This window comes from Psittacula echo (genome assembly GCF_963264785.1).
Source record: "Psittacula echo genome assembly, chromosome: 5".
In the NCBI taxonomy this organism is placed as follows: Eukaryota; Metazoa; Chordata; class Aves; order Psittaciformes; family Psittacidae; genus Psittacula; species Psittacula echo.
The window spans coordinates 52,612,688-52,624,110 of record NC_137739.1 but is presented as its reverse complement, the minus strand read 5'-3'; the positions used below and the strand labels follow the sequence as shown (position 1 = coordinate 52,624,110).

The following is an 11,423-nucleotide window of genomic DNA, read 5'->3' as shown; positions in this document are numbered from 1 at the left end:
TTCCTGAGTGTTAACATGGTAATAACAGTCAAATGAAGTATTGCAGCCAACATATCCCTGATCTAGTCAGGAAAAGCTGATGGCAGTCCAGTTTTGGGGTGAGGGAGGGGTCATGGTGGTGATACTGCTGTGAAAGGACCTCAGAGTCTGCACAAGGACTTCCTTTGCTTGGTGACAGCAGAATGGCACATGAGGCTAGAGCTCTCTGTGTGTTGGTTGTCTAGAAGCAGTGTTTCTTACAGTTGTGGTTGGATCTCATGGGGATGGAGAGTGCAGCCAGAGAGGGAGGTATGATAGGAAAGCCCAGCAGCCGCATGCAAAGACAGTGGGATGTTGGTTGCTCCTGCAGCCTCCTGGGGCTGTCCTGAGGAAGGGATCCTCAGCAGAAGCGGTGGATGTGTGTTTCAACCCATCCACAGGGTTCCCACGCAGCTGGAGTTTACTGTACACCTTCTGTAGTCAAACGAGGTTTCATTACTCTTTGGCCAGCCGGTCCTTTCTTTGAAGGATGGCACTGTTTTACAGTGTGTTTTCTGTTAGTCTTGCTCGGAGCGGCGAGCCTGGTCCTACCTGAACAGGCTGTGGTCTCCTGGCTCTTGCTGTCTGGGCTACAAACAGGATTTGACATTTGTTGACTTGAGAAGTGTTAGGGTCCAGCATATAATTAATAGCACTTTCCTCCCGGGGTGCAAACTGAAGCTGATGTGCTGTAATTAGGAACACACACAGGCTCAGGGTGTGATTTGGGCATGAAGTTAATGAACTGTAAGTCCCCATAGCTGTGGAGGAATTTGAGTGCAGTGACTCCAAAATCAGCTGTGGAGGGAGAGCTGGAAAGCTCTGTGGGGGGATAGGCCACAGTGGGAGGAGGAGGATCATGCAAATCAGACCCTGAAACAGACTAAAGGTAACACTCAATCCGTTACTTTGGGATTGACGTCCTGTCCTTGCCCAGGGTGCTGTGGACAGGGATAGGCCATTCGTGCTCTACAGACCATGCTACTTATTTCTGAGCTTTCTGTAATGAGTATTGTTGGAGAAGAGCTCTGCAGAGGCCAGTGAAGAGAAGTGGGAGCAGAAGCAAGTCTCTGATGGAGGTGACCTTGTTTTAGGGACCCATGGCAGCAGTAAGACCGGGACTTTGAAGGTCATCTGCCTGCAGAGAAGAGATGGAACCACTCTTGTGCTGCCCCACATGGGTGCCACCGCCATGGGGCCGAGCCCCATGACCACTAACTGCCTTTCTGTGTCTCCTCAGCTGTCTGTGACCCGCCGTGCCAGAACAAGGGCTCCTGCAGCCGGCCCCAGGTCTGTACCTGTCGCTCAGGCTTCCAGGGCTCCCGGTGTGAAGAAGTTGTTCCCGAGCAGGAATACCACCCACCTGGTGCCGCTGCCGCCTTCCAGCCCCCTGTGAGCTCCCTGCGGAGAAGGACCAGCACAGCAGGGAGGGATACATCTCTGCAAGGGGCTCAGGCACCCATCCCACGGCACGTCCCAACTGTGTAAGTTAAACTCGATTCCTGGCAGGATGCTCCTCCAAGCCCACAGGCAGATAACTCCATGCTCAGTCAGGACACAGCCTCTGCTTTGTGAGAACAGGCACTTTTCCTCCTCGGGGAGGCTCTTTCCTAGCCTGTGGGAGCTGATGTAAGGGGATTGGGTCTTGATGTCCTTCCAAGGGACTTGGTTTGACCCCAGCACTGTGTTATGGTCCCCGGGCACATGCAAAAATGGGACAGGCTCGTAATGGTCCTGTGCGGAAAGAGTACTGTGAAGTTCAGCAACTTTCCCATGTCCAGTTGGTGAAGAGCCTCCATTTGGTAGCAGAAGGGTGGATGGATGAGTGCAGGTTAAACCTCTTTCCCAAGAGGATGTGTTTAGATCAATAGTAGTACGTACAGAAGGGTACGTATATCTGACGTGCTGTTAATCTGTGCTATAAGTGCTGGTATGAACAAAGTGAAGATACTGAGAGATGTCTCCTGGCAGACTCTAGCTGTTATTGAGCCATTCATTCCATATTTCTGTGCCATATTTCAGTGCCACCTTGACAGATGCCTGTTTATTGGGTACAAAACCAAAGATGCAGCTGATGGAGGTTGCAGAGGTCTATGCAGGAGGTCCGAGGTGTGTGTTAATCTCCGGATGACAGTGGTGGCATTGTCTGGTCATTTGGGTGAGGAAGAGCTTATGATTTCAGCCCACCTGCCTCAGATCAGTGCTGAGGTGCTCTTGTACCCAAGCTGCAACTCCTCCATGCTTTGGGTTTTGTGGAGTCCTGCTGGAGCTGTGGGTGTTCTGCTGAGGAAGGCAGTCAAGGTGGGAAAGGTGCCTTTCCGTGCAAGCACTGCCAAGCACTGCTGCTTTGCTGACGGCTCAGTGGAGATGGAGAGGTGGGAATGGTGCCTGCTGCTATACAACAACCCACACATGGTGTTTGGTTTTGGCTTTGTTTTGGTTGGTTGGTTGTTTTTTGTTTTCTAAATCATCTCTGCTGTTCTGTAAGGGTCCACAGCTAAGGGAGCAAAGTGTTAGGATGCACCACCCCTAAAGGCCCGTGTCTTTCTTGCTGCTGCTTGCCCAGTTGCTGGGCCAGAATGACTGGTTTTGTTGGTAGCCACAGCAGCAGAGAACTTACATGTGGCTTCCAGCAGAAGTCCCTCAGTCATAGTCAAGAAAACATTGCAGCAAATTCCAGGTGCCTAACCAGGAGGTAACTTCCATTCTTCCTTCTCTTTTCTGAGCTGTTTTTACTTTCTCTCTCAGTGCCACTTAGAGCTGCCTGAGGAGATGTCCTGGGTTCAGCAGTAGCAGCCATTTTTCTCCTTCTTAGTAGCTGCTGCAGTGCTGTGTTTTTGACTTTCGGCCTGGGGACAGTACTGATAAAGCCGATGTTTTCAGTTGCTGGTCAGAATGTTTACCCTGACCAAGGACTTTGTGAGTCTCATGCTCTGCCAGGGAGGAGGGGAAGCCGGGAGGAAGCAGGGACAGGACACCTGACCCAAACTAGCCAAAGAGGTATTCCATACCACAGCACGTCATGCCCAGGAGGTAACTGGGAGTTACCCGGAAGGGCGAGTTCACTGCGGGGTGGGGGCAAGGTATTGGTCGACGAGTCATGAGGTGTTGTATTCTCTTCCGTTGTTATTTCCTTTATCATTATTATTATTGGTGGCAGCAGTAGTGATTTGTGTTACACCTTAGTTATTTAACTGTTCTTATCTCAACCTGTGGGAGTTACATTCTTTCAATTCTCCTTCCCATCTCTTCAGGAGTGGGGGGAGGAAGGGGGGAAGTGAGTGAACGAGCTGCCTGGCTGCGTTTAAACCACGACAGGAGAGAACAGTTCGGCCTTTGTTTTTCTCTGTTCCTGAAGTTGATTTTAAGAGGCCTATTGCACCTAAAGTAGCTGTTGCTTTTCTGTCTCTTCTGAAGCAGAGGCAATTCGTGTGCTGGAGGCATTTCTAGGCACTTACTTTCAGCCATCTACAATTTTGGAGGGGCTCAAATGACTGATGGGGAATTGACTGACATGAGGTAGTTCACTGAAGCGGGCATACCTCAGTGCCCAAGTGAAAGATAATCTGATGGGAACCAAATTCAGTCAAGGCAGAGGTGATGCTGGCAGGGAGAGGTGGCCAGGCCCCTGTCATCACTGCCCTGAGAGGGGCTTGGTGCCCCAGCAAGCACGCAGCCCTAGCACATGCCTGCAATCCCGGCCATTGCTGACGAGGTTCCCCACAGCGGTGACCTCCTCCTACCCCTGTGTGCCACTGTATGTGGAGGGGCTGCAGGGGACGGAGAGCAGTGCCCTTGGAGATAGAGCACCTGTTGAAGGCTTTCCCAGTAAGGAACATGACCTCAGGCTCTGCACAGAGGACAGGGGGCTGTGCCCACACTGGCAGAGCATTCCTGTTCACACAGTCAGACGCGGTGTCTAGCAGTCACTGAGCTGGGATTGCTGAATGCCCAGCTGCCTGCGGTACCTTAAATCCTCTGGCGCTGTCCCAGGGAAATAGGACTCCATTAAGGACAGTGCTGTGCCTTTCCTCTTTCCCTCCCCATGGAAGCCATAGAACATTGCCTTATCCCACACTTCAGCGAGAGCATTTGACGTCCATCCTTTGTAATGGCCTCAGGTAGAACCCTGGGACACATCCACTACTGGCTACTTTCTCGACCCATCCTCAAGGGTTTGTTGAGGCTGCTGTGCATGTCTCCAAGAGGGATTTCTCACCACCCCTTTGGGTACTGTGCCTCAAGCTGCTGCCTTTTCTGCCTGGGCATTTTGTAGCAGCCCTGCTTTGCAGGCTGGTGTGGGGCTACCTGTGCCCTGGCACTGGTCAGCATTGAAATGCCTCGCTGCAGCCCCTGGGTATTTTCCCATACAATTCAGTTGCTTTGGTTTTGTCTGTGGCCCATATAACATTCTGCGTGCAACTAGCATCACCTGAAAGTCTTGCTGCTGTTAAATGGGTTCTTACCCAAATATTTTGAAGTGGTCCCTTCAGCCTGCCAACTTCTCAGTTTGCTGTGGAGCCTGTAAGAGTGAGCATCTGCAGCCAAAGCGCATTCTTGCTGTTAGTGCACCTAGTCATGCCCTCCCACTCCTTCCCATGCCCTCCCACTGCTTCCCATGCACTGGCATTAGTCCTCATCTGGCTCCTGGGTGAGTTGGCTCAGTTCACACAGCAAAATTAAGGATAATTTTCTGCCACTCCATTGGGCGAAATTGGCTCATTGAAAAGTCATGGGGACCAGGAGAATTGGGCAGAATTGCAAGGCTAGCAGTGGAGGGAAGGAGATGGACAGACTCCCCTTTTGCAGGAAGCCACATATTAGATTGGTCATTTGTCTCATGAAAACATGCTCTTAGACTTGTCTGAACTTGGACCTTGCTTCTTGCAGTTACAACGCACAATGATAGAATCATAGAATAGTTTGGGTTGGAAAGGACATTAAGATCATCTAGTTCCAACCCCCTGCCATGAACAGGGATATCTCCCGCTAGACCATGTCATTCAAGGGTGTGTCCAGCCTGGCCTATCATCTGTCTAACATCATCTATTTCTGTGCCACCACTAAAGTACTTTCTATGCTTCTGCATCAGGCTTTCTCCAAACAGTTGGACTGTAGCAGCAAAAGCAAGAAGCATATTGGCCTTCCCGGAGCTAGGTAAATCTTACTCATCCGTGCTTGTATGAGGATAGATTCTTGAGCACTGCAAACTCAGGGTCACCTTCACTGGAGTTCAGTTCACTGTCAAGTCTGAAGGGAACAGCTTCAGTTTTCCAGTTCTTGGTCTCCTGTGTAAGGATGGGTTGTTCTGATGGGACACTGACTTTATCTAGTCAGTTCAGCATGATCCCACATCAGCTGGCTTGCTTGTATCATTTGTTGATAAGGAAGAGATAAAAGAAGTTCTTGGGTGTCTTGGTGCATGGACGACACTGGTGGTTCCAGGTCAGTTGTTGTGAGAAGACTATGAGAACCAGGATGAGCAACCAGTCCCCAACCTCCTTGCACATTCACATTGCTGACAAGGAGGAATTGAGCAAGAATGGGAGCTTATAGACCTCTAAGCTTCATCTTGTTGTGCCAAGGCAGGAAATGAATCCTCACATGGGCACGTTTGCTTTCTCCTTTTGCTTATTTATGTGTATATTGGCTTTATTTGTGTTTGTATGTAGCTAGCAGTCAGAAGCTCTGATGCAGTAGAACAGCTGTATGAAAATGAAATGAAACCCATGAATCCTCCCCAGAGACCTGCTCTCTAAGTAGAGATGGGGTTGATTTTGGTTCAGCGTGTTCTGAAGTTAATCTTCAGAAAGAGTTAGGAGAGCAGCCTCCTGGGTTATTCAGGAACTTTCTGGACCAAAATATTCCCCACTTGCCTGAGTGGGGAATGTGCCTGCTTTAAAATGTTTTCTCTTTCTCAGCTAGTTGAACTTGCTGCTTATGATGACTGCCCCTTCACTGTGGAGAGTAGCTTGATCTGGAGGTAGGAAGTCTTTCAGAGTCTGGAGGAGCCTGTAAAGCCTTGGTGAAACCATGACTAGGCAGTGCCTGTGTCCATGGCCCTGTTTCTGGTACATACGCTCAGGCTCCCCAGAGCTCACTTATACTTGGAAGCAGAAGCCGTGATGCCTTCTGTGGCTTCCCTGCTGGGAGAGTCCAGGAAGCATGACTGACAGCAGAAGGTAAGTGACAGTCTTCTGCCCTCAGCCTTGGTGAGGAGTAGCAGCACCTCGACAGTAGGGCTGTACTTGTCATACACAACTGGTGTACCAGTTGAGATTGAGAGGTTTTTGAACCTGGCAGGTGTGGAGGTTAGAAAATGGATATGTGGGCATTCGCAATATACTGTCATAGATCCATTTGTGGGCATGCTGGCAGTCCCGGGAGGATGTGGATGTGGGCATCAGCCAGTGTTGCCCAGCCAGAGTGTACAACAGCTGTGCCATTAGTGCCTCTGGAGAGCTACTGGGGAGGAGTCACTGCATCCTTGCCTTGCCCTTACGGTGCTCACCATCTCTTCCTGAGACTGAAGAAGGCAGCATACCCAGCCTTACCTGAGGTCAGCATTGCCCAGGGCAAGACATGGCAAGGAGAAGGGTATCTCTGGGTTTACTTTGATGATAGCAGAGCTGATGATGCTCAGACTTATCCCTTGATACACAGGCTAACGAGTACCACTTCCCAAGTTCCTTCAGCAGGCCATGGTTCAGCAGAGGTTTAGAATTGGGTGTCTGAGGGAGCCTGTGGGGACTTGTTAGCTGCTGCAGAAGCCAGAGGCCCCTGCACTGTGCTGTTTGGAACAGGGAGTGCTCTGGAGAGTAAAATCCTGGGGTTGTTAGAGGCTCTCCCGTCATGGACTAGCTGCAAATCCTCCCTCCTCTTGATCTCAGCCTGAGTCTCTGCCCGCGGAAGCAAAGCCCTGACGATGATTGTGCGGGTGGAGCTGCACCTCGATCCAGAAGCCGAGCTAAATGGAAACAGCTTTGTTTTCCTAAGGCTGGAGTATCAGCAGAATTCCTGTTTATTTAGCAGGGAGTGGAAAAGGTTTGTGCCCCTGCCCCTCACCATAGGGATGGACGGCCACTGCCTCTGATTCCAGGCAGCATGAGAGGAGGGTCCTGCCACTGCCACCCGACAAAAGCCTCCCTGCAGGAGTGCCACACATACATTTGTAACTGGCATCAAGACAAGGGAGCTGTGCTGCCCAGATGGGATGTGTGTCCTGGGAAGCAAAGCATCCTTCTTCACAGACAAGAAGCAATGACTGGGACCTGCAAAGCATTTTCCTGGTAACCCAGGCAAGGGAAAAGGACATAGCTGTTGTATAAGGTGCTGAGACACTGCGCAGACAGCTTAATGCAGCTAAGCTCTTGAGGGCAGGGAGCTTCCTCTGAGAGGGCTCCGTTTAGGCAAGGCAGTTGCTGGGAGTTGCCTGGTGTTTTCAGGATGGAAAAGGAAGAGGCTGAGTTGCGACATGCCTGCCCCATTGACTCCTGATCTCAGAGACTTCTCTTCAGCACCCTAGAAGAGACATCTCCTCCCTTCCTGATGAGAGGAAGGGCTACATGCAGCCCTTGGGGAGCTGTGGCAAGGGCTCCTGGCCTGGAGACACCAGGAACCGCATGCCAGCAGGCAGGCTCTGCCAAAATGTCTATTCTCTCTCCTGGAAGCCAAGGATGAGAACAGCAGGGAGCAAGCAGAAGGCAGGATCTTGGGTGTGTGGCAGAGGTTGCCAGATGAAGAAAGTGTATTTCTCCCCTTTGGAAAATGGGCTGAAGCCAGCTTCCATTCTGGTGGCAGGCACAGGGCTAGCACGGTCCTTTGCAGAGGAGAGTGGAGCCCATGAGTGAACCTAAGGTCTCCACCCTGAGGTGTCCACCAAAAACATGACATTGAGAACTGTGTCTTGGCAAAATCACCTTGATCAGCTTGTCACTGAGGAGTAGTAGGTGAAATCAAAGTTCATTGCGAGATCACTTGATTTTGAAACATGCTGCTCCAAACAGACAGATTTGCCTTAATTGTTAAAGCAGGATCTGGAGCCTCCTATCTTGCCAGCTTTGAACTTTTCCATATTCATGAGAAAAGGGGGAGTTTTTTACTGCCTTACTTGGGTTGCTGCTGAGTGTCCAGGACTATTTGTCCAGGGTGCGTATAGTACTAGGAGGGGGTCTATACTAGCCACATACCTACTGAACACACCTCCTGTTCTGCTTGCTTAGGACTGTTGCTCACTTTACACTTATGAAAGTTACAATTTACTACGACCCAAATAGCACAGAAAATAAAAGCTGAGCCTGGCTGAGAAGCACCCCCCCAGCCTAAGTGCATTCCCAGGGCATAGACTGTGGCAGGTTTCCTACTTTGTTTGGGATAGAACCAGCCCGGAAAATCCATAGCATGTGATGTTAAATTCCTGGGGTAAACCACTGGTGCCAGCCTCGCCTCTGCCACTGCAGGGTCTTTATGCTTGTTACCTGAAGGATGCATTTCCCCAGTGCAGATGAGCCCTAATTGCAGCATTCTAAGGTGCTTCCCTTTGGCAATGTAGTCTTCACAAGGTGGCCAAGCATTTGCGTTCCTTGATCCAGAGCCAGCTTTCAGTAGATATCTGAGCCCTTGTTAAAAAATTGAAACTAAAAATCTAGTGCCAGGCCATGTGAGAGTATGTGAGAAGAGATTCCGCTCAGGGCAATGAGATCTCCATAAGCTCCAGATCCCAGCCCCTCTCCTGCTTTGACATAGTTGAAAGCCCTTGGCAAGCTGGCCGGGAAGCCTAAAGGAAAATCTCAAGCTACCCAAGAGGAGCGTAAATGTCATTTTTCTTATATAAAAATACTTCTATTTTTAAATTACATGATAGACCTTCTCTAGCCTGGCACCAGATACAGTTGCTCTACTTTCTAGTGTTTTAAAGCTGTCAGCACCATTCTGGTTTATGTGTTTTACGTATTTACTTTCTAGGGGGTTGCGTACACTTTAGAGCAGCAAGAGGATAGCTGGCTTTTCAGGCTCCTTTTAAATTCCAAATATGGTCTTTACATTAGGCTTGGTTCTTCTGCACCTCCTTGGGAGCCATTCCTATAGCTCAATTCAGCCTCTAGTATTTGGGAGAAAATGTTCAAATGCACTATCTCTTCTAACTGAAAGAAAAATGCTACTGTTGGCATAGTCTGATACTACCTACAAGAGAGCAGGGTGCAGGGCAAATGCATTGTACATGTGGTAGGTTAGGTAGTGCAGAAAATCCAGTTTATAGCCTATTTTATATACTATACATATATCATTCGAGACATTTATGATGATACAATTTATAAAGCAGTTGTGTAAAAAGGAGTGATGTTAAAAGAGTGCTAAGGCCACATGATCAAATGCTGGAGAGTTTTTCCCGAATGCCTGAATAGGATTGTCATCCAGCCTGCTTTCAGCTCCTTTGTGTGTATGGATTATGCTGCAGTTTCTCACACCTGACTGTATGTTGCCTTATTTGGTTTAAGCTGGTACTTGAACAAAATCAAAGCTGTTCTCTTTAGTTTTGAGTGTTTCCCATAAATCAGCAAGTGCTGGCAAGACAAAAGGGGTGAATTGAAGCTGATTTGAAACGCTTGAAATGGAGATGCAGAAGTCTCCATTTAAGAGATGCTTATTCTCCTCTCCTTTCTTCAGAAGCATCCTGAGAAATGCTGCCCTGAGTCCTTGGTGCTGGATGGGATCAGTACCGAGCTCTCCGCACCACCTCATTTTTGTCTCCCTTGCGTGGAGATTCTCTCCAGGGACATGCAGAAATTAAACATATAGGCAGGAATTAAGGAGAGATTCAGGCTGGAAAAATATTATCTGTTACAGCTGAAGGGAAACAATCCTCCATGGGAGGAAGAAATCTGGAAGAAGGAGAGGCTGAGATTTTGCAGAATAGGAATGAACAGCAAATTAGGCACCAGAGAGTAATGCGGCGTGGCTGCATACAAGAGACTGGCGGTGATTAGGACCTTTGGGGCAAAAGACCTGAGTCTCATGGGTTTTTTTCCTCTGCACCCTGAGGTCCTGCACTGAGTCAAGGTATTCCTTATTGCCAGAAAAGATCTTGACAAATTGGAAGGAATTCTGAGAACTACAAAAAGAGGGAGGGAGGGAGCTGAGGAGAATGGTTAACAGACCCACATCTGCAAAACTGAGCCAAACGCTGGCCTTGAAGAATGGGGAGCATACTTGGAGGCTGAGGCTATCTGGAGGGCGCAGACAGGGTGTATTAGGTTGCCTGTAGCCTTGGCAGGGTGGCCATGCTAATTTTTCAGCTGCAAGGCTTTCTACAACAGTGAAGTGCCAAACTCTTCCAGGGGTGTAATGACAGGTTGATAACGACACTGGAGCTCTGCCTTCTCCATTGCTTTGGAGCTGCACTGCTGAGGAGCTGGGGCCCAGGAGCTGCCGAGGCAGGTGCAACCTTTCTGCCTGCTCCAGACCTCTTCCCACTGGGAATGCCATGAAACCTGCTTTCTCTGTTGCTGATCCTTGGCGTGGATATTCAAGGTCATGTGGGAGAGGTGCGAGAGCAGATTCATGGTCATGGTACTCCTGGAGCACTGGCTTTGCTATCAGGCATCATGCATGTGTGGCCAGGAGCACTCTTGATCCCTACCCAGGCTCTAGTCTTCTGGCTGGTGAGCAACTGGAGGGACGGAGGCAGTGCGGAACAGTAGAGAATAGAAATCACCGGGATGCTTATTGATCCCCAGCAGGGCTGAGACTTTGAGAGTGGGCAGAAAAATGTCACATCCCAACACAGCTCTAGTGGCTTGAGTGTGGGTGAGGGAATCCTGCATGTGGCTGGAGATGGAGAGATGTGAGGAGACCTAGCTACATCAAGCTAATAGATCCAAAGGCCAAGTCCTGCTGGGTGTTCAACAATTCTTTTAGCTAAAGATATGTCTTAGATCTACAGTGTTCCCACGGTGAGTGGGAGACCTCCCAGCGCTTCCTGCTGTAGATGAAAAGCCTTCCCTTCTCCAGATGAGAGGACTACACACATCTCCTCTCCACCCTGTTGTTCTTGTGCCCTCTGTGTGCGTCTGCAGCCGCAAGCTCTTCACCTCCTTCACACGCCTGGGATGAGAGAGGCTTGCCTGCCCTCTCAGTGTCTCGTGTAAAGCGGGGGGAAGGCAGCTGGCTCCCCCTACTCCCCAGGGTGCGTGTGGGTGTGAGGATGAATAGGCTAAAGTGTTTTCTCAGGGCTTTGAAGCTGGCAGCCTGGTGGAGGGGGTGTTTCAGTCAACAAGACGGAGATGAAACTCAAGAGTGCTTGTTTTCTTCCTGCTGTATGGGGCAGACGAGTGACCTCCCAGCAGCTGGCAGGGAGGTTTTCACTGGCTGAAGCCTCTGCAGCAGGTTTCATTAGACAGGGACTG

General features: G+C 49.8%; 1 protein-coding gene across 1 annotated transcript in view; it reads left to right on the top strand.

Moving 5' to 3' along the window:
- LTBP2 (latent transforming growth factor beta binding protein 2) overlaps positions 1-11,423 on the top strand; it is a gene marked incomplete at its 5' end in the record, with an annotated part of 71,951 nt that overhangs the window by 12,846 nt on the left and 47,682 nt on the right. Inside the window, one exon of the mRNA XM_080620000.1 lies at positions 1,259-1,502. Coding sequence (XP_080476126.1) covers positions 1,259-1,502 — 244 coding nt within the window. The remainder of the gene's footprint in view (positions 1-1,258; positions 1,503-11,423) is intronic.